The sequence below is a fragment of the Nipponia nippon genome, unplaced genomic scaffold (genome assembly GCF_047370975.1).
Source record: "Nipponia nippon isolate SJK-2023a ecotype South Korea unplaced genomic scaffold, ASM4737097v1 scaffold_4, whole genome shotgun sequence".
In the NCBI taxonomy this organism is placed as follows: Eukaryota; Metazoa; Chordata; class Aves; order Pelecaniformes; family Threskiornithidae; genus Nipponia; species Nipponia nippon.
The window spans coordinates 123,458,792-123,486,780 of record NW_028262358.1 but is presented as its reverse complement, the minus strand read 5'-3'; the positions used below and the strand labels follow the sequence as shown (position 1 = coordinate 123,486,780).

The 27,989-nt window shown below is 45.8% G+C and overlaps 1 protein-coding gene across 3 annotated transcripts in view; it reads right to left on the bottom strand.

The window, feature by feature from the left end:
• XKR6 (XK related 6) overlaps nucleotides 1-27,989 on the bottom strand; it is a 183,381-nt gene that overhangs the window by 113,951 nt on the left and 41,441 nt on the right. The window contains exons 2-3 of one of the 3 annotated variants that reach the window (XR_015708375.1): nucleotides 18,459-18,573; nucleotides 13,960-15,652 (exon numbers count right to left, since the gene is read on the bottom strand). The exons of 1 other annotated variant lie outside the window; for it this stretch is intronic. Coding sequence is in view for 1 of the 2 variants with exons in the window: in XM_087775528.1 (XP_087631654.1) it covers nucleotides 15,590-15,652 (63 nt within the window). In the remaining variant the exon portion in view is untranslated. Of the gene's footprint in view, nucleotides 1-13,959; nucleotides 15,653-18,458; nucleotides 18,574-27,989 lie in introns of those variants that run through there. One more of the 3 variants, XM_087775528.1, reaches the window with a different exon arrangement.

Here is a 27,989-nt window from a genome sequence, read left to right as displayed (position 1 = left end):
TATCTTCCACAGCAACCCACAGTTATGGGCTGACCTCCAGAGAAGGTATCAGCTTCCTGAAATCTTAGAATCATAGAATCATAGAATCGTCAAGGCTGGAAAAGACCCTTAAGATCATCAAGTCCAACCGTTAACCTAACACTGCCAGGTCCATCTATACCATGTCCTCGAGCACTGTATCTATCCGTTCTTTAAATACCTCCAGGGATGGAGACTCAACCACTTCCCTGCGCAGCCTGTTCCAATGCTTGACCACCCTCTCGGTGAAGAAGTTTTTCCTAATGTCTAACCTAACCCTGCCCTGGCGCAGCTTGAGGCCGTTTCCTCTCGTCCTGTCACTCGTTACTAGGGAGAAGAGACCGACCCCCACCTCGCTACAACCTCCTTTCAGGTAGTTGTAGAGAGCAATAAGGTCTCCCCTCCACGGACAGAAATCCGTCCCCAGAGTGCCTCTCATGAAGGCCAATGGGTTTCCAAATTGGTCCATCCATCCATCGCTCACATCACCCACTGTTATTTCATCATACCTGATGATCAGGGGGGCAGCATTCAAAAAATATCCTCTTTGCTTGTCACCCCACGACCTCCAGGTGTTGAGGAGACAGGCTTTTAATCTGTGCAGTCAGCTGGCATGTTCCCTTGGTTTAGGATTACACCAATTATCCCTATTTTTAGGTTTGACGGTAAAGTCCCATAGTCCACAACAAAGACAAACAACTCCCAAAGAAAAGGTATTAACATATCTTTATATTCCAGTCTTTGTTAAGCTCCATGAGGGATCCATCAAGAACCGGGAGCCTACCAATTTCCAAAGCCTGGAGTATTTCCAGGATTCAGTTCTGCTCCAACCCAGCTGTTTTTTTCCCCCTTCGTTTTCTTTCCTTGTTCTCTGTTATCCGCGGGAGTTCGTTTGCCTCAGAGTACCTCCTTGTACTTCGTTGAGCTTGTGCCATTATTATCCTCCCCGCAGAAATTCTTGTATAGGAGGTTTAAAATGCGTGATGCATTTCTTCATTTGTGGCTGCATCCCCATTGCTATTAGCAGAAAACACAACATCTTATTAGAATTTTCTCTTTGATTAAGCCTGTAAGCTAATCGCTTCCTTGCCGACCTGCCCCCAAGACTTGCCCCAAGACTCCTTGCGCAGATCTTATTTTTCAAGTCATTATAATTCATCTGCACATGTGTTGTGAACTCTGTGCTGGATGCCATATGATAGAGACCACCATGATGCAGAAACAGGGACACCATTAAGTAGAGCTAGAAAATGTCTGAATGATGCTCTGGAGTCTCCACATCCTCCTTTTTGATACAGTGCTACCAAGACACAGGATTTGGGAGCGTGGCAAAGGCAGGTTATGCAATTAACTTCCCAAACTCGGGTGTCAATGTCGCAAGGAGCCTTCTCGTGCCTTCACCTTTCCTCCATGACATCATTTTGCTTTTCAAGGGCAAAAAGAAAACAAAAGAGGCTTTTAAGCCGCTCCACCACCTGGTAGTCCTTACTTTGTTTCCCAAGCCTGTGTGACAGGACAGCTCACAGCAGAAACAGAACAGCAGCCTGTACAAAGTCAGCACTTCAAGTGCTTTTGGACATCTACTCTCAAATGCTGCGTAGGTTGGGGGACGATGACGGGCCGTGAGAGCCTGGAGGCATTGTTATTTCCAGTTTGAGACAAGCTGTGAAGTAGGACAGGAGAGCAGGAAGGTCGGTGGTTGGAAGTAGCCTGGGATGCCTGCCTCAAGATGGGATGAGTAGCTCTCTGCAAGTCTCCACTAACATGTATAGGTGTGTTCACTTGTAGAGGCATAACCTAATGCAATTTTCTTCTAGTATTGCACTCGATTGAATTAAGGACTGCAGGTTTTAAGTAAAGCAGGATTACAGGGTCTCTAGGCTGCAGGGCACTGGCTGGGCAATATCCATCTCTTGTGCTTTGCAACTCCATAGCCTGCGAGCATTGAAATGGAGAACGGCTGCAGGGAATGGGCAGCACAAAACACAGCCAGGGTCAACAGAAGCGAGTGTTTCATAAATACTCGTGATAACTTAAAACAGGGAAGCAATGCTGAGATGGAGCACAAGTTTTGGGGATTAGATCCATTTGAAATACATCTTTTTATTAAAGAAAAGGCCAACATATCCTTGCAATGGGAAACAGTTTATTTTAAGTGAGGAAGAAAGCTTGATACCACAGCAACGAGTACTGCATAAGTAAGGAAGCAAAAGAGGACAGGTAGGGACAGGCCTGGGGAAGCAGCTTTGCTGATGCCAGGGAATTGCCATGTGCAAGCCACCCGTCAAAATATATCACACAAGACACTCTCCATGCTTGGGCCATCAAACCCTTGATGTGAACTTGAGCTTGGGTCCTCAAAGCTATTTAGGAGCCTACTTTCAAAGAGAGCTGGCTGCCCAAATGTGTCACCCTTCATGCCCAGATACCCAATTCTGTAAGCTCAGAGCAGTCTTCTCCCATGTCTCCAGGCAGGACCTTCTTCTAGGAGATACTGTAACCAATGAGCCTCATGAAAAGGCTCATATGGTAAAGCATTACACCATTAAGACCCCTCTTGTAAGCACAACCAGTGGTTGCTATCACAGCTCTTGGGTAGGATTCATCTAAACCAAATGTGAATGTTTCCAGCGAAGACATCCATCACTGAAAACATCCGTGGAGATCTGCCCAACACCAGGACATCAGAGAAAGGCAGTGCCCGTGGAGATCTGCCCAACACCAGGACATCAGAGAAAGGCAGTGCCAGGGGTGGATGAAGCCACACATGAGGCTGCAGAGCCACACAACATCTCCTGTATTACATGACCCTGAACACGGATAATCCACCAAGTCACACTTAAGATGGCCAACTGCCAGCCCTCTCCTTCCTACCTCCAAAAACCTGTAGACAGAGCTATTTAACACTGCTATAAAAATAACACCCAGACTGCCCTGCTGTGCCAGACAGAGCACAACCATCTAATAGGCACCAGATTTTGTCCCCAAAAACTTAGCAGGAGGTTACTGGGTAGCTGAATGCTAGATCCATATGTCCCAGGACTCAGTGAAGTATTTTATCCTCTATGCAATGCTGATTCTCCCAGCAACGTGGAAAAAGATATTTCTGCCCACAAACTAACCTGGCAGGAACTTCTAGCACAGGAAAGCGTAATGCCCAGCCTGGGTTTTTGCACTTAGACGTGAATAATCACACACTGTACCCGAGCTTCATGAGTGACACTGTTAAATGGAAAATTAATATTAGAAAAAAAAATGCAAAACAGCCCTTTCAGTGGAAATAATTCTTGGTGCAGAAGGAAAGCGGAGGCTGTGCTGCCGCTCAGCTGTCTCTATGCTCACAGCTTCTTTTGAATTCAGAGTTGGTAGAAAAACAGACTCCCACTCGGGGCTTGCTTCCTTCACATCTCGCCCTCGCTGCGAAGCTCTTGGGGCTTCACCAAAGCAAGCAGACATAATTGCCAGGAAGGGTCGCAGCCCAGTGAACCACCGGTATCCATGTCCGAGTCCCTTCTCCAGGCTCCCACTGCAGCTAATGGAGGTATCTTCATGCAGCCAGCAGAGGCTGCAGAGGTTTCCTTCCCTAGAGCAGACTCCTACGTGTAGGCGTAGAAGCCTCTTTTCTATCCTTACTCGACCCCTAAATTCGCACACAGCTCGATCTATGGGAGGTTTCCCCAACTGATCCGCTCCTCGCCTGCCTGTCTGCTCTCTGCCATGGAGATGCCTCATTCGGGACCGTGGTACTACCTGGGTTTGCAGCAGGACAAACGCATGGCGAGGTGGTTGCGAGGGCAGCCAGGGCTTCATCATGCGCAATGCCATTTCTTCACTGAAAACAAACATTTTGGTGTAAGAAAAAGATGGGAATAAACACCTGAGCACAGCAGTTCTTCTTGCAGCAAAAGCAATGGGCTCAGCAAAGGTGAGAGGAGTTGGTGATGAATTCCCATGGGGTTTCACTGAGTGATGGGTCTCAAATTGCATTAGCTAGTGATATTCTCCCCAGAGGTCTCAGAATCAGAAAATCCTGGGACTGAAGGGACCACAGGGACCTAAATCCACCTGGCAGCTCACTGACAGCTCTGGCATCAGCTCTGGCTGTTGCACGTTCCTGGAAGAGGGAACCTGGGCTCTCCCTGTGCCTGCTTGTGTCGATGCTCCGAACTGCGTTGCGATGAAGCATGTGCTTTCTTGGGCAATACTGATGAAAATCTCCATGCCGTTCTCTCACTCCAGAAGACGAAAATGTCCATGCATCGGGCTGCTGGAAATATCTGAAGTCGCCTCATCTGCCCATCGCTTCTCATTCAACTGCAAGCTTTTACGGGGACACAGTCTGTTATCTCTTGCAAGCTCAGCAGGAGACTGCTACATCCCAATGTAATCCAACATCTAACGAAAGAATCGGAGATGTTTCCAAGCTGTGAGCAGGCCTTTGGAGCTGCTACTGCTCTCCTCTGAGAAGCTGAGCATCCCGACTCACCGCTGCCAGGTGGAGAGGAGCCCGGCTGCCGCGGCTTGTCCTGCTCTTCGGCAGACAAGAAGTGGTTGAGGTTTACCACGGGCAGCACGGTTGGGTTTGGCGTACCATCTGGACAGCTGTCAGGCCTCTTCTCTTGGCAGCGAGAGACCACGTTGGTTTTTTCACCAGTTCCAAGTCCCACAGGCTCTCATGTCTTAATCTGCTTGACTGGAGCCATGGGATGGCAAATCAAAGCAGCTGCACAAGATGACACCAGGAAATTTCCCCCTCCACCACCCTGGGCGGTACTCGCTGTTAGTTCTCTTAGATGCCAGAAGCCTTTGAGAGTTTCACCCCAGGAATATGTGTTCGTTCGTTTATTTATTTATTTATTTATTTATTTATTTATTTATTTATTTATTTGAAAAGGCAGCACACGGAAAGGCAAGTGGTGGGGAACGGCTGTTTAGACCAGGCTCTAGAAGTCCTCAAGCTGTGGCATGCCTTGCAAGAGGCGCTTCCATTGGGGCTAAGCAGCTCCCCAAGCTGCTCTACACCCTTTGCTGCTCTTGACACAGCCAGATAGACTCTGAGCATGGTATGTCTGGGATCCCTGAACACTGGGAAGACCCCAGCTATCACCACGGCTAAGGAAGTATCATGAAGCTTCTTTGTCAAGCTGGATCACAGCGTTGGTGGCTTCCTGTGGTCCAGATAACTTCATGGCACCATCAGAAGGGACCACAGGTCTGGAGGCTATCTACCTCAAAGCCCAGAGGGATTTGGCAGAGAGGAGCCTGCCTGTTTTGAGGGGAGAGAAATCTTCCTGCCCACGCACAAAGAAAAAGTGCTGCAGAATGCTTTGAAAGCTGTTAAATTTCCCTCCTGGGAATTTCTCCCCAGGTTTGAGTTTCTCCTTTTGAAAATAAAAAGCATTTTTTTTGTGGCCACGGAATCACACAACGGGGCTGTTCACACATCAAAAGGTTTCGAAACTCACTTAAAAAAGAAGACTCATTTAATAATCACATTTGCAGTTTGCAAAGCAACGCATTTATAATGAAGAAAGAGCAGAAGACATCCACAGGAGAATACGCTTCATGCAGCAGAGAATGGGCAGACATCTAAGCCCGACTTTTAACATGAGCTGGTCTGTCCCACCTCTCCCTTTCACAACACAATGCCACAACCAGCGTTTTACAGGCAGAAACTCCAGCCCCACACATAGCGAACACCATCGTGGCGTACCATGTGCGCACCCAACAGGAAAGCAACTACTCTCACCATCACTGCTCAACGTCCACAGGCCCTGCAGTCCTCCCCCTGAACAATCAGCTCAAACCCTTCTCTGCAAACTCCTCGTCGCTCCTCCTGCTGCAAAACCTACTTGTCTCTTGAACCAATTACTCCGTGCCGTTAAGGATTAGGTGAGAGTAGACTTGTCTAGCTGAAAAAGACGCACCGCGTTTTTGAAGTGCAAGTTTTTGCTGTAAACTTACCTTGAGCTCCTGGTGCTGTTAACTCAAGTGCTTCTTCGCACAAATAATCTCTTCAGTCAAAAATGAAGGTGTTTTTAAACTGATTTGACTGGTAGGGCTGAGGCTTGCAGAGGAACTGAGGGAAAACAGCCCATCTCTTCTACAAGCTCTACTCCGGGGTGTGGAAAAGGGAAATGTCAACCCTACAGGGCCATTTCACAATCCTGCAAGTATCTGCACTGTGCCCCAGCTGACAGCAGTGTTAAAGCCACAGGATCTTGCAGTTGGACAAGACAATCGTTGTAGGTCCCTTCCAACTGGAACTGTTCTATTCTAACACGCAAATCCAGTTTCAGGTTACTTTGAACTGGATCAAAATTTCCACAGCTCCCTCACTGACCCAGCACAAACTCACCCTGATGGCTTGAATTTATGAAAAAACCCCACAGCTTCATGCCAGGTCCACCATCCTCCCATGGACACGTAATGCTGACAAAATGTAATGCTTGGCTAATATGACCAGACTAGGACATTTTTTACAGTGACCACCATCTCTTGAGCTTGGCCAAGTGGAGAATGGCACCTCAAGCAGAGATGACCCCCAACAGCTCTGCAGGAAAGCCAAGAAATATCAAGCTGACCAAGTGAGGTCAGTTCTGTCCCCTCCAGGAAGATGCTCCCAGCTCAGATTCCAAGGACCCAAGCGCTACCACCGCCAAGGGACAGGTAGCACAATGCATTTTTGGCAGATTTCTACCAAATTGCAGCAAGGTTCTTGGATGAGACACAGTCTCAGGAGGTGCTCAGGAGGGCTCCAAAAGCCATGCACAGAACTGAACCTCTGGAGCTCTTGCACCTCCCAGGGATTGGCGTGCTTCAGCCTCTGCTGCTGCAATTCCTCATGCAGCATGTTCGCAGACCCAGCTCTCCACCCGTTAAAGCCAAGGAGATGAGACATTGCCTCTGGCACAGGGACAGGGTACAGCACTGGGACAGTAACACCTTGAGCCACCACATTTGGATGCACCAGCCCTTGCCCACAAGAATCAAAGAAACCAGCACGTGGATGGATAAGTTGCTTCTTACGAAGCCAAATTTTGTTCAGTACTGGAAGCTATCACTTTTATTGCATCTTAGATTTTCATTCTCCTGAGCCATGCACGTGGCTCAGGACTGTACATAAGGAAAATATATGTATTTTAGCAGAATCAAGAGGGAAACAGCCTTGATCTCAACACCACGATCTCAAAGCATCCCTGTCCTGCTCTGTGTGTCCTCATTTCATGCAGCAGATCCAGCCTGAATCCCTATGTCTACACGTGCTTCCAGAAATGCTGTGTTTCTTATATAGGGTCTGGTATACGCTGGAGTCTTGCTATAGGAATCAGGCTAGGCAGCTCTAAATGGCACAGGAGCTTATGAAGGGAACGATTGCACGTTAAAAGCATGCGACTAACCATGAGAGTCATTCAGTTCAGAGAAGAGGCTGGTATTTAGGCTGCAGATGGAGCAAAATAATGTCAAGAGCATGGTTCAAACCACTGCTGTTTAAATAACCTCCTCCAGGCAGCTTTGGTAACCATAATGCCATAAAGGAGCCCTTCTGCTGCCCACGGAGAGACTCTGAAGTCAGTAGACAATAGCGATCGGTCATCCAGACTCCTTTGCTCGTGCTTCTCGACCAGCCGGCTCCTCTCATAAAGGGGAGATGCTCAGGGAGATGCTCAGAGGTAACAAGGCCTGGCTGGTACTCTTGATCCAGAAATACGCTGCTGTGAACCCCCGACGGGATTCCCCGCCAGCTGAGTGATGCCATGAATCAAGGCTCAGGTCTCACACCAAACATGCAATAACCTTTAAGCGATGCTTAGCCCTCCCCTCCTATCGGTTCCTTTATTTCTCTTCCCAGTCCTTAGCAAAAGGAGCAACATCCTTGACCAGAAGCTCTGCAAGCAGAGCTGGATGCATGCCCTGGCCCCCAAAAAGCACAGCCTCCGTCTCGTTAGCTCCAGCATATCATTATTATTTTAATTGGCCAAACTTGCGTGTCTGAAATACCTTTATTTGATTACATTTGTTCCCCTTGGTGCCAGACGTGGCAGCCTGGTGTAACAGGTACAGCGCTGAATTTATGAGTGGCCAACGCCAGCCTTAGCACCACGCAGCCTTTTTCATTACGGTCTCACTTGCTGGAGCTGTCTGAAGATATTTCCCGTTGATCCAAAATTTCCCGTGGCCTGGAGTGATGCCGGAGAAGGGAGACGAGGGAAATCTTCAGGCTCCGAGTCATAAACACAGGCAGGTTAAAATGCACAGCTGGTGAGCTTGCTGCACTCCTGCCCCATCCTGGATGTCTCTACCTTTGCTGCGAGCCATCCTTTGCTAAAAACAGCCGGCGGGGATATGGGAGACTCCCGAGCACGACTTGCAGCGGTAACTCTTACTTGCCTTGATCTTTGGAAGTCAGAGCCCAAATTGAACTGGATTGAACTGCCTGATGCTATTAAACAACCTCCCCGGCTCGCACGTGCCCCACGGGTGCAGCATATGGTTGGGTCCTCAGGGCAGGGAAACCTTAATTGTGCTGAGCCGGTGCCTAAGGGGATTAAAGGGAGTTTAAGGGGAGGGGTGAAGAGCCCACGCAGGGGAAAACATGGTTTAAAGGCCAGTAGCTCACCCAACTTGTTATTTTATATTTGTAAAAGAGAAGAGCAAAAGGGATCTCCACGCTCGCTTCTGTAAATTACAGGGAGGTAAGACCCGCTCCTGGAGGGGCTGGTGCTGCGGACACATCCTTCGTTACCCATCGGTGCCTAACGAGGCTTCGGCACCTCTCCGGAGAGCATCACTTATTACTAGGGCTCATTTTGGGAATACGGTAGGGCGGATATCAGACAGCACTGCACTGTTTCTGCCCTGTAAAACTGTACTTGGACAAGCAAAGGCCAAAGGCTGTTAGTGCTTGTACCCTAAAAATCACAGCAGAAGCCTCAGCTTAAAAAGGACTTTACATGGGCAAAATTCCAACTTTTTTTCCCCGGGCAGGTGACTGTGGGCTCTTCAATGCACTAAATGTGCTAGAGGGAAGACTGAGCATCCCCTCAGCAGCAACCAGCTTCAAACTAGTGAGCCTAAATCCAGATTTTTAAATCCACACTACGGGATGGAAATAACAGCATCCTGATTTTTAAAAGCACGACAGCCTCACTCTCTTCTGTAATGGAAGTAAACGCCATGGCCAGTGTCTATTTTAGAGCATATTATTCAGTTTTAATACTTTCCAAGACTGGTTTTCTTCCTTTTCAATTGCAACTCCACCTTTGGAATTAGGGATTTTATTTTACGATGGGATACTGAGAGTAGGCAGCCAGCCCTTTTTTTTTTTTTTTTTCCAAGCCAGTATTCAGAAGGAATAGATTAAATCATTAAATACACACAAGCACAGGGAACACTGGAAACTCTTAGCCATTATCCTATGAAGAGAATGCCAATGCAAACACTGTAATAAAATATTCTTCACTGAAATCAACACTAATTTTCCGAGGCAATCAAATCCATCCCCGTGATCCCTCCTCCTAGGGAAAACAGCCAGCACGGCTAAATTCAGATCTATGTGGCTCCATGCTTAAATTTGGCTCAAACACGCTGCAAATCAATGACTCCAGAAAGGTTTGCTGAGGAAAAATTCCCAACAGGCAACGTTTGCTACAGCACGTGGCACCTCTCCTGACACAGCAGCAAAGAGTACGGTGCTGCATCGATCTGGGGCTCCAGGAAGGCTGAAGCTTCAAGCTACAAACTTGTTGAGGCCACCTTGACCACTATTTGGACATGGCTGCGTGTTGTCCAAGGGCCCAGTCTCCAAAGAGAGCTCAGCCACGAGGAGCACCTCCAGATGCTGATGCCCAGAAAGAGCACCAAGTCTTCCACAAGGCCTCCTCCTTCCTAGTCAACTCATGGAGGGGAAGAAGGATGTGCTGTCAGAAAAGGGCTACAGCAGGTCCGATCAGTAACGTGGCCAGCATCAGAGGAGCAGGAGCAGAGGACACGTCATAGAATCATAGAATGGTTTGTGTGGGAAGGGACCTTCAAAGGCCATCCAGTCCAACCCCCCTGCAGTGAGCAGGGACATCTTCAACCAGAGCAGGTTGCTCAGAGCCCTGTCCAACCTCATCTTGAATGTTTCCAGGGATGGGGCATCTCCCACCTCTCTGAGCAACCTGTGCCAGAACTGTCCTTCCCCAGCCATCTGCAATTTGGGGATTGCCCATGACAAGGGCTGTGCTCATTTTTCACACAACACCCACTCCTGTTTCCAGAAGGCTGTTGGTACCTCTCTTTGATGGCCTCTAAATCTTCTATGGTAAGACAATGAATAGATGTTCCAGCCAGGTATTTCACGGTGGGCACGTACCCTCCATGATTTCTTGAAGGATCCTGTAGCATGCTGCAGACAGTGGATTTTAACACTAACATCTGAGAAATACTTACAATGCTCCTCCCTACTTATGAAGAGTTACCCAAACAAACCCACAACAAACAAACAAAACCAAGACTTCTCTCTCTCTCAGACATGACCAGATAAAATTTTAATCAAGTAGGCTGCAAAACCATGCTTCAGATCGCAATGATCTTACTGGTCTGGAGAGGACCAGTAGCCATGAAGGCAGCTGGGTCCACAATCCAGTCTGCCAAAGTAGGTATTGCAGGACAGACATGACCAGGATCCATTCTCCGGTCACGGTGCTAACAGGCACAGCCACATCCTACTGTTTCTCTCCAAAAGAAAGTAGTTGCTTCTAAAATGCCATTTGGGAACGATCCCTGGAGCAGGCTAACTCTTGAACCAGATCCAGGAACCACTGGGGTCAGTACTAACTGGCTGAGTCATCACAGCTTATATTCAGCTTAATGGGGGGAAAAAAACCCTCAAACCCCAAGTGCTGTGTTCTCTGTGTCCTCTAAGGTGTCCTTGGCTTCACACAGTAATACATCCCCCAGCATGGTTTAGGTCGAATGTAGAACTCCCATCCTTGTAAGACTAGTTGCTACTCAACGTCATCTAGGAAAAAAACACACCAATGTTTCTGATGTTCTCTAGAAGATGCCAGAAATGCTACTTCTCTTTTCACATGATAACACAGGAGTCAGGGTTCAGCGTGCTTCATTATAACAAAACCCAGTTTATTCTAGGTTCAGCAAACCCGAAAGGACTTGCAGAAGTTAACGACTATGAGAAGCAACCACATGTTCACCTGCCATTGCTTTGCTCATGCTAAAGGGGTCTTGCACCAAGTCCACAGGGTTTTGCCCTACTTTTGGATCAAGTTGGGTGAAATCCTGCTTCTACTGAGGTCATTGAGGTCTTTATTTTTGGATGGAGAGACACAACACTCCCCTGGCATGTCCTGTATGCAGCTCTAACCTACTGAGGACTGCGGTGCCCCATAGGTTAGCACCTATAGTATGTAGACTCTAGACTTTACCTGGAGCACTGCATCCAGATCTGGGGTCCTCAGCACAGGGAGGGTCCAGAGAAGTGCCACAAAAATGATCAGAGGGCTGGAGCACCTCTGCTATGAGGACAGGCTGAGAGAGGGGGGTTGTTCAGCCTGGAGAAGAGAAGGCTGCGGGGAGACCTTATTGCAGCCTTTCAGTGCTCAAAAGGGGGCTGATAAGAAAGATGGGGACAGACTTTTGAGCAGGGCCAGTAGCGATAGGACAAGGGGGAATGGTTTTAAACTAAAAGAGGGGAGATTCAGACTAGATAGAAGGAAGAAATTTTTTACAATGAGGGTAGTGAAACACTGGAACAGGTTGCCCAGAGAGGTGGGAGATGCCCCATCCTTGGAAACATTCAAGGCCAGGCTGGACAGGGCTCTGAGCAACCTGATGTGGTTGAAGATGTCCCTGCCCATTGCACAGGGGATGGACTAGATGGCCTTTAAAAGTCCCTTCCATCCCGAAGCATTCTATGATTCTATGTGCTGGAGGACAGGGCAGCATGGCCTCATGCCCAACAGCTCCAAAACCACGGTCCATCAGCCCCATCAGACCAGCACAGGAGCCCCTGTGCTGCTTTTACAACATACCCAGCCTTTTTACAGCTTGAAACCCCAAACTCCCAGAAAGCAGCGATGGGTGACGGTCTCTTGGCCATGCAGTGAAAGCTGCGTCATCAGGCTCAGAAACAGCCAAGCGCCTCCCGTAAATCCTTCCTCGTGACGGAGGCTGAATCATTTCTCCTTTCTGTATCCATGGCACAGGATCAATTAACCTTTGCTATGGCTCTTCCTGTGAATCACATAAGAGGGGCAATAGTTAAACTGCTTCATAGGAAGCGGTTTTAAAAATGCCCTGCTCTGCTCTGCGTAAGATGAGAGAGTTTGCCACAGAGAAGGGGGAAAAAAATTCAAGCACGTTCAGCATCTTATGGATTAATCCTAGGCCTAGAGCCAGGATAATTACTGCCAGAAGGAATAAAAGTAACATAAATATAGGTTAACGCACAAAGGATCCCGTTTGCAAGGTTTTATACATCACTAGCTCAAAAGCGGATTTGTAAATTTAATTATAGAAAGATTATAAAAGCAGGTAATACCCAAAGGGTCGTAAAAATAATTTTACTACAGTGATGAGAACAAAACAAAAAAAAATAACCCAAACATTTTAAATTAAGTAGGGCAGCCGATAGATCTCTTGAAGACCTTCCGCAGGATTCAGACCAGACTGCTCACCGGGGACGAGCGCGTGGCGTCCTGCTAAAGCAGCATCCGCCACGATCTTCCAGAAATGCCATTTCCAAGGGAGAAGAGATAAGTCACTCTGACAGCCTTGCAATCTTCCGGCACTGATTTACTTAAAAACATCTTAGTTTTTTATAGAAGGCGCTCCTGGTGGCAGGAGCATGCAATAGTCTGGTCAAAGCCATGTTATGACAGAAGAGGACGCTTCCAAACCAACCTTTTCTGCACGGGTGATGTGAAATCCCTGAATATCCTGGTTCCCATCAGGACTAATGGCATTTCTCTGCCAAGAGCAGCCTTGGGGGAGGAGGACGGTTCATTAAATGTCATCGGGATGGCTTTGGGTTCTACCCCACAACTGTGCTGAGCTGTTGCCAGTGAAAAAAATGAAAATAGTACGGGTTATCCAAGCAAGGTATTTTCTGCCATCCAGGCTGCAAGAATGCATCCTTCACACAGCTAAAAACTGTCTGAAATACACATATATTTCCAAGTGTCTCCACACACTAATTTACTGTAATACAGTTAACCCTGTAGATGATCTGAAAAAAATCCATCTCAGTGTACACAGAATAACATTTAGGTTATCTGCTGTACTCCTCCTTTATCGTCCTTCCGCTTGTTCGCTTTCCCCTCTAGAAATGCTGCAGGACTTTTGCCTTGTGGTGCTGTCTGCACTCTTTTAAGAAAATTGAAATAATTTAAGAAAATTGAAATAATGCTGCAAGTTGTGAATAAAGGCTGAAGGCACAGGGCAGGAACAGAGATGAGGGTTCAATTCTGGGATCTCTCGGGCTTGCCACTAAAATACAGGTACCACAACTTGAAATTTTAACTCTTGACCTATAAAACACATTTTTGGTGTATAAACCGCATTTCTGACCTCTCCAGTACTTTCTGCTCCAGAAGGCAGCTCCTGAAATGTCCCTGGGACTGATCCGGGTGCCACCCTTACACGGCTCTGAACAAGCTTTTAGCAGTCCAGCAAAACAGGCTGTCATTTTCAAAGGCGTTGCTGGCGTACCTAAAATAGATCAGGTGCTTAAATGCGCTGCTGGTCTGCTGCTGCGATGCCCGGTGTACGTCAGGAGAAAACGTCCTGAGCGTACTGCCAACACCGAATGCCTGCAAAAAGGCACTTCAAAGGATCACAGACAAGTACTTTTTAAGCCTGAAAATACACATTTATTAGAAAGAAAACTTACGGTTTTACAAACTCATCATGCATAAATCGCAGTGCATTAAAAAAAAAACCTCAGGACTGACCATTTAAACCTTCCACTTTGCTGGAAAACAGTTACACGACCCTCCTCTTTGCCGTGATTAGCAATATTTCTGCACATACGGCTCTTTTAATTTTGTTTCATGCCAGTTGTTTCCGTGCACTATGATCCACACCAGGCACTACGAGCCCTTCCGTACGTAAACATGTTCAACAGTTTGAAGACGTACACACAAGTCACGCACAGTTGTTTGCAAGGCTGGGGTTAAATACATATAGTTTGACTAAGTGTGTAGCGAGCATATAAAATAGCATGAGCACGATAATGATCCACATGCCTTTGAAAGCCATATACCACGAAGCAGTGACATTATGTATACGGCACAGGATGAAATGGGATGCAGTAATGGAAATGCAAATTGAATCTCGGGATCAAGTAAGTACCTCTAAATCAGAGGTTACACCACACAACTGTTTCGCAGAAGTCGTAAGAAGCCCAGTCCCCTGAGACGTGTAAAACTGGATTAGACATGAACTTCAAAACCAGTACGATGCGGAATAATCCTATGCTGGCAGAAAGGGATCAAAGCTAATTTCTCTCTCTAACTTGCTTAATCTTCTGCGCAGATATCTGAACTCTAGATACACACCAGGATGTAAGTTAAAAACCTCTCTTTTTTATAAGGTTCAGCAGTCGCCAAATGAAAACAGAGCAAGTTAAATATCCCGGAAAGCAGAGTTATTTTGAACGGGCTTTTATAAAGCAATCCTATGGCTGGGGACAGCAGGGCTGCAGCGAAGGAAAAGCATCGTTACACAGGTTTGTCCATGTGGTTACTGTCAGGATGTCATCATCCAAACCGCATCACATCTGATCTCAGTCTAGAAATCCCAGGATGCTTTTATTTTTACATATATATATATAATCTGTTTTTGAAATCCACCACCCCCCCCCGCTCCCGGCTCACGCAATGCCTGAAACGCAGCTCATGACAACTCTCACATTGTCCTGGCAGAGGACTGCGAGTGCTCAGGCAGAGGATTTAGCGCTCTGCTGAACAAGGACAGACCTGAGCACAGGAGGAAATTAAAAGCACGCTTCAATTCTCTGGCCGAGGGGTGAAATCCCAGCGATTCCGAAGCCAGCAGCAAAGCTCCCCACTGTGCTGCGTGGTGTTTGGGACCTCACCTGAGGCTTTGCAACCTTTAGCGTTGTGAGATCGCGCCGTTCCAGCAGATGCTGCTTCAGCCTCGCCTGCTAAGCCCAGGAGAGAGATTTTCCTCTTCCGTGTCATTCCCACCATAGCAGAAACCTTGCTAAACCTCAGGCTCAGGTGAGCTCCAGCTGACGCAGCATTGCTGGCGAAGCAAATCCCCAACATCCCAGTTTCTTTCATGGAAGTTGGCTTCCTTGCTAAAAGAAGCTGCGTTTGGTCCACACGTGTATCACCATTTTCATCATTTTCCCTCTACTGTTCTCTGTGGCAGCTCCTCGCGGTCTTTTTCTGCCCTGGGATGGTTTCATTTGCTCTGCGCACATACGGTGTTGTACGTGTTTATATACGTAGATACACCTCACCTGGATCTGTTATGCTGACTTATAATTACAGCAACTTAAAAAAACCCAACCAAACAACAAAAAAATCCACTCCTTCCCAACATTAAATGAAACACATTGATCCAAGCACTGGAACATCTCACCACCCATAAAAACCTTTCAGACCTAAAAAAAAAAAAAAAAAAGAAAAGAAAAGAATTAAATAAATAGCAATGCTCAAACATTAACTAATCATTATCAATAAATTAAAGCTGAAATGGTGAAATAAAAATTAAAATAATGCTGTACACCTACAGGACCTGAACCACTTGACAAAAATCTGCTTCTAAGTACAACAGGATTTTTTTCCACTTGGTGTACTCTCATGTTCCCATTTTTTGGAGGATAAAATTCAGCAGAACTGGAGGAATATAGTATTTTCTTGACAAAATAAAACTAGGGGAATTCTTGGCATCCCAACAATACTTGTAGGGGTTTGGCTTTATATTTAGATGCAGTATTTTTGAGTGGAATACAACCAAGAAGAGATGAGTTTCAGACCTGTCTGCAAGAAGCACAACTGTAAGGGACGGTTCTGGCAACTGAGCTCATTTGCACCCAGAACTGACTTGTCTTTGGGGTTTGCTTGGGAAATCCATACCCCATCACGTGTGGCATCCCAGTGGCACAGACCTCCTCCCTCTACAGTATACAGCATTTAATCAAGAAGACCCATAAGCCACAGAGAGTAAAGCCACTGATGAAAGTCTTTCCAGTAATTTCAGTGATGAGAGGATTTTACCCTAAAAAAGGATTTTATTTTTTTTCCTTCTCCCCCTCTGTAAAGCCATTGCAATAGAGTGCTCTCCTGGGGTTTCTGGATGACTGGAAATGGCATCTTGAACCATCAGCTGCTTTCAAGCACGCACTACTTGTGGCCATTGAATCTGACGGCAGCAATGCCACACGGTACGACTGCAGCCTCCCAGGGCTCCCACCCCAAACCATGGTGTGCTCCCGTCGTCGGCACGTAAAGCTTTCCATATGGCTCCCTGACCCTGGAAAGCCCAAGCGGTTTAAGGCTGCCTGCAACCATGGCTTTTGTGGAGATTGCATTGTACAGAAGAAAAAAATTAAAACCCGCACTGTGACAGGCAAAGGCCTCCCTTGGCCAAGGCAGGATGCCAACAGATGGCTTTGATTAAAGTAAATATTGACACACATCCCCCTGCTAGGACTACTGGCCACACAGCTCAGGTTCAGGACAAGGTGTTGCACGGGAATCGGCATACCAACTTCCCCGCTGCGGGGCCAACACCGTCCTGCTGTAGCAGGGGCAGTTTTGCAGCTCTCAGTGGGTTATCGTAGTTTACGCCCCCAGAGAAAGGAATTTCAAAGGCACCAGAGCGTGTTCGGAGATCAGCTTCTGCTGACGGGGAGGCAGCGTTCATCCCACCGAACGTCAGCTGTCAGAGGTGGGTATCCAGTCAAAGCTGGAGGCAACGGAGGGACAGGATTGCTAGGAGAGGACACATCGCAGTGTCAGTGCTGTCAGCTGGGAGGGAGCCAAGATGAGTAGCTCAGACTGGACACCTAGCTTCTAGATAAATGAAGCCAGCTGGAAAAAAAAAATCCCAGCAGGGTAAAGTAACCACCCCAAAGCCTTTAAAAAAATATTGAACAGGCAGGTGCAAATAGATCAGCGTAACTACACTTTATACTGGAACAGGAATGGGGGTATCTAGTTTGGGATAAGACATCCTTCCATGCTGTAAGTGCACCGTTAGTTGTGCTGGTAAAAGGATACTGCTAACTAATAAACCCAGAAGTACTCCAAAAGAAACAGTCTACTTTCAAGTGTCAATCAACTCTTACACTGTCATCTAAAAAATATCCTGGGAGATAAAAGGCACAAAAAAATTAAGTACAAAAAGGCTAGATCACATCAAATAACGATTAGACATAAGTGGATACATTATATCATACACGTGACTTTGATCTGTTAAATATTAAGTTAAATGGACACATTTAAAAAGACATATAATATGGATAAGCACTTTTTGTGAGAAGAGAGCAACTCCCGTTACGGAGTACGAAAGGAACAGCTACAGAGAAGAGCAGAATGAGGCATTTCATGCAAGGAGCAGTTCAAGAATAAGAAAAATATATGGTACAGTAACCTGATACATACAGTTTTCTGGTATGCACAATAAAATTCTCATGTGCGTATACTTAGATGCATTCAGTGTGGCTCTTCTAAATTAATTCCTTTTTACAGGACTTTTTTTTTTTTTTTAATCCTGAATTGCAAGCTACCTACTATGATATATTGCTGTCCTCCAGAATGGTAAGATCATTCAGTTTGAAAAGATTACTCTAGCAAGTATCGAGCAACATTATGCTAAAACATACACTCTATCTGAAACGAGCGCTTACTTAGCTGCAACTCAAACCAGACAGCGTTAGCTGCACGTGTCTATCACTTCAAAATGTGAAGAAAGTTCTCTCAAAAGCTTCACGCGTACACCCTAAATATATCTTGTGCCGAAACACAGCAAATACTCTCTGTGATAAACCCATCTGTAAAGCAATTTTTTTTTTTTTCCTCTTCCTTAAGTTCCAGCTTCAAGGAGTACTCTCAGACATGCACTCAACTATGAAGTGAAATATCGACTTAAGAACATGCCTACGTTGTTCCCTCCACTGTTGTTAATTTATAGACCAATTTGCTACGTTTGCCAATTATCTGCCTATGCAAAACTTTACATCATTCTTAGTCCTGCGGGTTTTTGCTTGGTAAAATGCTGCCTAACCTCCCCTCTGCTCCCAAAGCACCGGCTTTTGGGGGAGTTACAGGATACCCAGGACTATGATGCAAAAGCAAACCCTGCAGAAAAGTAAAGAGAAGCTGTGTAAAGAAGCGGTAGTTGTGTCTGAAGGCAAAGAAACAGAGGAATGACAGCACAAGAGAAGCCTTTCTTTTTCTCATTACCATTTTGTTGGAAGTTTTTCACTGCGATGATCTCCTATAGCACCTTCTACGACGAAATCAGATGATGTCAAAATAACCCCAATTCAGCCTTAATGCTTCATGTCTTTCACTTAAGCTAAAAATAAAGATACACATGGATGATTATGAAATGGCAGACACAAGGAACTGAAAATAATGCTTTGTTTCATCATTCTGGATTACCATGAATTGTAAAAAAAAAATAAAAAAAATCAAGAGACAATAAATGCTTTATCTTAAATGACGGCTATAATGTATATACTTTAAAATAAATATACAGTGGAACAACAAACGGCTCATCAAAACACATAATGGAAATAACAGGTAAAAAAAAAGGATTATGTTTCTAACAGATGATAGAAATGAATAGAAATCTGCTTACAGGAACAGAAAACGTATTCCTGATTTAGGATAAAGGCGTTTTACCAGTTACACAGCTGCAATTAAGATCATCTCGGTCACAAACAACAGCATCGGGGGGGATTATTAGTGGCTTATTCGTCATACTGAATTACCTGTCGTATGTGTGTGCAGAAGTACCGGCTTAAACATTCAAAGGAATTGCCTCCCAGAAAAGCCATCTTTATATTCATTCTCCTCAATTTCACGCCCAGACCAGCAACATATAACGTACGCGTGTCAGCAGGCAGCCGGCACTTTGAGGAATCCACACTGACACGACAAGAACTAATGCTATTATTTCCTTAACGGCATCTGAATAGGCATTTTCCAAGTACCGCTTCTTATTGTAAGTTTAACCCGTGTGTTAATTCTCTTACTGAGATCTCAAGCTGCTTTCTCTAGAATCGGGGATTTAGGGGAATAAAATCCCTTCTATTCAATTTCGTACTTAAGAGACAAACCTTTCAAAATTAAACCGGGCTTGCAGACTGTTTGCTTTAAAAACATCCCTTCTCTTTCCAAGGCATTGGAAAATATCTCTAAAGCCCATTTTAGCACGTAGAAAATAAGTTTTTAGCACATCTCAAGTTTAAACCTGACAGCAGCTTGGGCAGCTGCCTTTAAGTAAGAATCCGGACTGCAGAAGTACATCGCGAAAAAGATCTTCAGAATTATTTTAATGACAATTTGATGAGCGAACAACCAAGCGGTGCTCCATTAGAGTGAATGATCTCCTACGACTCCAATCCTCCTCCAATAAACCGCAATATTCAAAGGTGATCAAGTGGGGAAAGGCTTGGGCAAAACAGACTCCTAGCAGTCACCTCCCTTGGCTGAAGAAATTTTTGAGCACATCGTGCTCAGGGGAGTTTTCCTTTCTGTAATCAAATATTAAAATATGAAGCACAAAGAAAACAAACATCTTTCTCTACGCACACACACACACTTTCTGTGCTTTCCAGCAAAGCCGCAGTAGCAGATTTGCTGTGGGTATGCAGGAACTTATAGGTAGCATATTAAATATTGATTAAAAATAAATCCAAATAATTAGGCTTCAATTTTAATACCCATGTACATTTCTCTATAATTCATCATGAACGGAATTTTATAAGGTTCCACAAGAAGCTCTGGGTTTGATTTTAATTACGCATTTATTACATAATTCACAAAATTCAGTAATGTGCAATGAGTCTCCCAGCCATTCAAGTGAGTAACGAGATTTATCAGCCCAGTTTGTCACACAACAAACAGGATTCAGAACAGTTATAAAGGCGGGTGATGAAAGATACATGGAGGGAGGGAAGAACCAGCAGCAGCTTTATTTCCATGTAATAATGCTAATAATATGCAAATAATTCCCCATCTTAATGAATACTTCAGATGAATGCCACGTTCAAAACGGAGATTGCACGCTGAAAGCTCGCAGTGCAAGAGGAAACTCGGCAGCTCAGCTGCTGTGAGCTTTCAAAGCTCTTTTGAAGCCACGAGGTTACGACTGCCGGTACCACTGAGCGGCCGTCCATCCCCACCTGCCTGAAGTGATGCTGTCACATAGCAGAAGATATCTTCAAGCTCCTTACATCCTGTGTTTAAAGAGCGACAATCACATCAAAGCCACCGTAAAAATGCGCGTAATTTTCAAAATACGCAGGGATCCACGCGTACCTCTAGGGATCTACGTCTGGCCTCTGGAGCACAGCTCTCAGCGTGCATACGAGAGGATCCGAAATGCCCAAGCCTCCACTAGACCGGGACTTGCTCTCCTAAATACTTCTGGTGACTTTTCAAATTTGCATTTGGAAGTTTCTCCCAAATCTCTGCCATTATTAGAAGAGTGAGTCTTGCTGTCCTTCAACAAACATTTTAATTAACTTTTTTTTCTCTCCCCCAAGCTTTTGCCAACCTCCCCCCTTTCAGCAGGTATCATCTCCTCCAGGAGCATGGGCGCACGCTCAGAATTAGGCAATACCAGCTATTACAACACCCTTGAGCTACCACCCTTTTGCATGCTGTTCTCTTCCCCGATTATTTTATCCTCAAACATCTTCTGGGAACTCAAATATTTAAGACTTAAGACTTGCAACGTGGTCACAAAACAAAGCCATCCCGTCTGCAGCATCCTTTCCCACATGTCTCACCTGAAACCCACTTTTTTCCTTCCTGCTCAGGTATCCATTTCATTCAGCTTCCTGTGCCCTCTCCAATTTCCAGACCATCTCCCCCTTCAACAAACCTTTAGGAGAAGCACGGACCTTCAGACTGCCTCCTTCCTCTGCTCTCTAACATCCAATTCAGGGCTCAGGCCCGATGTCAAGTGTTACAGACACTCATGGACAATACAACTTCGTGTCCTCCTTACAGCTGAGACCCTTCCTACTCATCTTCAAGTGTCAGACCACCCTTCTCTTATGTGCTTATTATTCATTTTGCTTCCACTGTTCCCCTCTCCCCGCCCTTGCCTTCAAGTCTATCCATGAAGTGGTCCAAATTTACTCGCCTTCTTAATACACCAAACACGCAAATTGTTGTCACTGTAAAGTTCTTTCTGAGTTTATCAGAAACATTGACCCTCAGGAACATGTTTCTTCTCAAACCTCCACAATTTCAAAGGCGCTTCAGAAATAGAAAATCATTACAGCTCTGCTCCAGCTGGATGGTGGCCTCTTCACCTGCCACCGGGATGAGCAGTCAGCTTGAATCCTTCAGCAAGGGGCTTTCGCTCCCACCTCTTCCAGAAATGCGGCTTTCTTATAGTCGGAACTGACAACATTACAAAAATGCCTTAATCACAGGATTTAAAAACATATAAGCATACGTGGGGGGTGATACTTTTTACTTCTTGATTTTCAGCATTTCAAACTCATACTCTCCAGCTGGTTTTTTGCAACTAGAGTCAGGAGTGCACATATACGTTTCTTAAGTACGAACTGAGGGCTTTTTTCTCAGGTGATCACCACATATCGGCAGCTGCAGCTCTAAAAGGAAGAACAAATGCTCTCCCAAATAATAACATTCACAGTCAGTAGCTCTGCCTTCCTGTACGGCTGCTGAATCAGCAATCCCACCCTCCACAGCAGTCACCTGCACTGTTTTCTTTCCCCTTGTTCAAGGAAGGGCATGATGTGCATAGATGACTTCTATGCACCTTGCTACGTGGGTATCTCCTTTTGAAAATCATAGAATCACAGAATCATTAAGGTTGGAAAAGACCCTTAAGATCATCAAGTCCAACTGTTAACCTATCACTGCCAAGTCCACCACTAAACCATGTCCTCGAGCACCACGTCTTAAAGATAGTTTGTGTTTATAGAGGGTTTATAGAGATAGAGGGAAGAGAGGCTGAGTTCCCATGGGAGATACAGGCTTAAAATCAGTTTGAGTCCATCGAAGATCACGCTGATGCTGAATGGAGGTCGTGGACCCTCCTCCTCTCTCATCCTTGGGGAAAGACTATAGTGGGAACCTCTCCTTTCCTGGGCACTGAAGAATCTGCACAGAAGCCCTATAAATGACAGAAAAACCTTCCACAGGCCTGCAATACCCTCCTGGGGTCCAGAGCAGCCGACCGTGAGACACAAGCCCCCGGGACGCCAGGCTTCATTAGGTCTGGCACTCACAGCACTGCTCATGAGACATCCAAACTAGAAGACAACAAAACAGGCCTTTACCAACCTCCCCCCTCAGAAATCCTCAGCTCCAATGCTATCATATGACTTTACTGTGAAACTGCTGGCCCTTCAAATATTTTGGTTATTTTGACCTCAAACACAGAGGGCAATCTGCTGCTTTCACTGTGCGGTGGGACCAGCAGAGATAGGATTTTTTTGAGATCTGATCCAGCGTCAGCAGAGCTCCCCACTCACTGAACACACAGCACGCTTTCCGAACTAAAAAAGAAACTCATTCCTCATCTTTCACTTAAAGGATGCCTTTAGACACCAGGTGATAGTGTCCTGTTCCCAGATATTTACTGCAAAATATCAAAGCTGCTGCAGGAAAGAAGAAACCCTGAGCCAGGAAAGACCCAGAGACTGTATGGCACCCACTGAAATGCATCGTTTCCAAAATAGAGATTGTAAATTTGACTGTCCTCATAACCCAGACAGCAACCAGTCAGCAGAATTACTCAGGCAAGATACTGTCTGAGTCTGAAATAAGTCAAATTACGGTCCGTCGTTCCTCTTCCATGTATGTCATGGGCAACATAAGGGTGGAGAAGAGGTGGCAGCTTCGGCTGCCTCTGAAACAGTCTGCTCTAGGAAAAAACACAGCACTGCCAACTAGGGCATCGTGAAATTCTTCAGACTGCAAGTGATACCACAGATTTCCAACAACCCATGAAGCCCCTGATTCTTCCCCAAATCACCATTGAGTAGATCCAAGCATGCAAAGGAAAACAAGCAGGAACAAGCCTTGCAGCAGGTCTTGAAGGGACCGTTTCAACCCATTAATTGATTACAGAACCCAAATAAAATAGAGGGAGGAAGATGGACAAATAACCTACCAGAGCAGCACATCTAAGCTACCAGGCGGGGGAACATCACTTAATACAGCAGTTTTGTGGGCAGCACCAGAGCTGGAAACCTTTATTCTGGCCTCTACAATGATCATTTGAAGCACTCTGTTGACACAACAGAACATGGCTCAATTTCAAGCACCGTTGAGGTTGAGTAATTTCAAACATCTTTTAATGTTTGTAGATAGTCCAGAGGGAAGTTGGCTGAAAAGATCTCCAAGGCAGCCACATGAAAATAGATACAAAACCTTTCAAATCATTACAGTGCCAGGCGGGAGGGAGGAACGGAGACTAAAGAGGGGAAGGGGGAAAGGTGAAGATCCAGACTTCCAGCTAAACTGCTTAAGGCATTTATTTATGTCCAAGGCTTCCATTACAAGTTTATAGTATCCCTTGGGGAGCAGTAACAGACCAATTCCATCAACCCAGATTGGTACTTCAAAAGTAAGATTTTAAGTGTGATTTGCACTCTTCTTTCTTCTCACGGTATGAATACTCACATTAGAGGGAGAGCATTCTCCCGTTTTCTTCTGGGTAGCAAAAATATTGCGTGAGAAAGCAGGTAGGAAGTTAACACAGCTGGACTTAACCAGAATATTACACACTGAGACACTGCTGCTTTTCATGAAAGTCCGGGAAGGAGTGCTGATAAACCTGGGTCAGAAACAAAGCATGTCAGGGAAAACAGGCAAACAGATTCATCTACAGAACTTCCCCTCAACTCCTGCAGTCAATGGAGAGCCCTTTGAAAGTCTTAATTAAATTTGCAAAGGACAAAATAAGCTGCTCAGTGTTAGTAGTACAGCATCTTCTGGAGGGCGATCCAGCAGCAGGACTACCCTGTGCTGAGTGGTGGTCAAGTGTGTTAGAAAGACATTTGGGGAAAGATGTGGGGAAATCGAGGCATGGGAATGTAAAGGACCTCCAGCATATCAGCACCTTCCAAATCCAATTCAAGTCTCAAATCAGGTTGTTTGGGTAACCAAAAGTAACCTGAGAGGAGCAAAAGGGCCTTTCAGACACTGCTGGTCACTGAACCCCTCCATTCTTACCATTTTTCTCCAGTTCATGGGCACTACCTTGCTGCCTAGGTCAAGCCAGCATCCCAGCAAGGAATTTCAGGATAACAAACAGTAATAATAGAACAGCACTTACGGTTTTGTGGGTTTTTTTTGTCACTCATATAATGAGGATACAGAATTAGAAAATCTGTCTCGAGAACTTCCAGGGAAACACGGCGTGAATTCCCTGCACCTATTTCTGGACGCCCTATTAAAAAAACAGGGCTCCCCTGCAAACGTGCCTGTGAACGTCACCAACTCATCACTCCCACTCCGGTTTGCGCCCCTGAAGTGAGCCAAGCAGTAAAGGATGCCGCGGCGAACAGCAACACGTCCTGCAACAGAGCAACACACCGACGCTGCAGAATCTGCTAAAAGCTACTTGAATCTTGCCGACATCTCTGATCTCGTAACTCGGTGCACAAACTGGATTACCTGCTGCTCCAGCAGCCGGCTGCTCAGGACAGGAGAATTTAAATCTGGCAGCAGGGATAAACAAGGGCCAGGAACGGCCCAGAAACCCTGAGCTGTGCATAAAGCGTAAAGATGATGAATGCAGACTGTTCAGTCTTTCTCTGGACAAGCAGCAAGCCTCTACTTCTGCTTCCTAAAGTTTTCTATTAGTGCTTAGCAGCAGTGATGCTCTTAGAAGTTAAAGCAAATGCAAATGTTAATGAACCAATGCCTACACTGCTTCTGTCATGTATGGAGATGGCTGTTTTTACAGTGGGGGAAAAAAACGCACCAGGACAGTCAGATTTGCTCTCGAGCCAGAGACGGGGACGACTGTGCAGCTTCAACCTGAGCCTTCAGACAGCTGGTCTGCAGATCTGTCTGCTTCGGACATCTCTCACTGCATCTACCACTTCTGAGCACCTCTGACAGTATCACTTTTCAAAGTTTCAAAGGAAAGCAAAGTTAAATCCTTCCTACCCATTTGCAGCAACATAATCACCATGCTTTCTTCAGGAGATGATTCATCCCCTAGGATACATCCACAGGGTCATCCCAAACAGGATCAGGACAGCTTACCTTTTCCCCTAAGTTAAAACCACTCTCCCAGCACCTTACAACGCTAAGTTTTATGGGTGTTCAATGGGTTAAGAATGAAAAAGGATGGGCATGACAGCAAAGGCCCCCTCCCACATCACCTTACAGAAGAGAGACAGCCTCAGAGGCCGCTGCATCTCATGAGCATCAGCAGCTGCTAAAGATACCCCTCCTAAGCCTGGGCCGATATCTAAATATCTGACTCCGAAACCATTTCCTAAAGGAAGATTTTCCTCTATGCAGCCAGACAGAGCACACGCTACTCCACCAAGCCCCTGTTAATTTGCCACTTGCTCCTACCCGGCAGAGGTAAGGAGCAAATCAGCACCTCTGTAGTTTTGTGACAGATGCCATAGCTTTCCTAGACAGACAGACAAAGTGCTGCCCTGCTGGGACATTGCACTCCACGTCAACCGCACATTAAGAAGATCGCGACCCCAGCATTAGCTGTGTGAGCACTACCAATAAATAGCTATTTTTCAAGCTCGATTTCTCCAAGCTCCCATCATTTCCCATTTTGATGGGGATTCTTACCGTGAGCAAACTCATCCCTGCCCAGCTAACTGTCCATCTGGCCCAGGCATCACGTTTGTTCACACAAGACTGCAACGTACAGATTTTTCCTTCAAAAAATTACGAGTGTCAGCATTTTTGTATCATTCTTCTGGAGCAAAAGTGATCCGTTGGTGCCTGAGGTGAAGAGATGCTAAGACGCAGCACGACCACCCCATGCAGCAGCTGCTCTGACGGTTGGGACAGCATCCTCCAAGCACCCCAAATTTCCTCCTGTGTTACTGCTTAAGCCTTTTCTTGAAAAAAAAAAGCAGTTTCCCTTTAAATTAAGACAGTAGAATTCATTTCCCTTGCCTCACAGAGGACTGAAGGTGCCAGCAAAACACTACCACGTGCTCGAGTAGCCCCAGCTGTCAACATGCTTAAAATCAAGATACGTTTGATAGTTTTTTTGCGCCCACGCAGGACCAAACTGAAGTCCCATCCTTCTCCGCAGGCACGGTGCTGGTGGATTACTTAACTCCCCCATTCCGAAAACAGGAGCAAATTTCATGAGAACTCGACTTTGTCAGGCCGTGGTGAAGTCGCAGATCAGTCTGGCAGGTGGAAAAGCAGGTTTTAAACACGTTGTTAGGGTCAACATCACGGGGAGAGCAGAAGAGGATCCCTTATGCGTTCAGGCAGCGTCGGGTTCTTCAGCAGCTCTTTATCGCCTGAATGTAAAGTAGTCTCAACTGAATTTCACTAATTCCTTCAAAGGCTCTCTTACACTTATCTCCACAGATAATACAGTAAACACGCTTTAAGAAAGCACTCTCTAACCCCAACGAGGCTATTCAAAAAATAAGGCTTAACCAGTTGACCTCTGATTATCTTCAGCATTTCACCCATCTGTCTCCAATACACAAATTTCAGCCTCAAAGCAACACTTCCTTGAAGTGTTGCAACTGGACGTTAATAACTACAAAGCTATTCAATGCCTTAAATGAACCTGTGACATGAAAGCATCCAAACTGTCCCAAAAAATGCTCAGCAAGGGCCATGAATGCTAGACCCCTCCTGAAAGTCACCGTGTCCCAGGTACATGACATTCAAGCAGTATCTCTGCTCTCAAGTGCCACAGCCTCAGCTGATGAATCAGCACCACTCCATCAGGATCTGGCCCACTCTAACACAAGATTAGCCCAAATGAAATGAGATGAACCCAATTCCTTAAATGTTAATGAACTCCCACATGATGACTTTAATAAGAAACCTTTCCCGTAACTCTGCATTTTGTAGTGACAATATTTACAAAATTTGGGAGCTGTGAATAAAACTGGAATCGCTCAATGGCAGCTTTCATTAAATACAGCAGCCTGCAAAATAAGTGAAGTTTGACACACACTAAAAATTAGTGAATTGTTTGCCTGATGGCTCCTCCAGAGGCAAAGGTGCCGGCATCCTCCTCCAGCTCCTTCACGCCCTCCTTCTTCCTTGACACTTCTGTACCTAGGCCATCTGTAGCGCGTGGGCTGCAGGAGAACGGGTATCATTCATCGGCAAAGTTAATGGTTATCTCAAGCCTACTGGGGTACCACAAACGTGTCCTTTTGCCCTTCTGTCCCAGGTTATCTTTAAGGCTCACCCACCTTTAATTGCAGCCAGGAGTTCGTTCTGCCACCAAACATGTAAGAGGAGCTGGCGCTGGCAACAAGTTAATGCTTTTTCGATGATAAGCTTATTTTTAAATGTTACGTTTGTTGGGGGCCGGGTGCCAATGCCCAATGCGGTTGTGTGTGCCGCACACTGCGGGCTTTCCAGATGCTGCCACCCTCCTGGCTGTAGTCGCAGAGAGCAATTTCAGCTGCTCCCGGCCTCTAAAAATGGTGTTTCACCCTTTCCAGCCTGGTATGCACGCTATTTAACTTCTAATATAGACACTGTAAGTAGCTTTTGCATTTGAAGGCCTTCCACTGAGTGCAAATTACA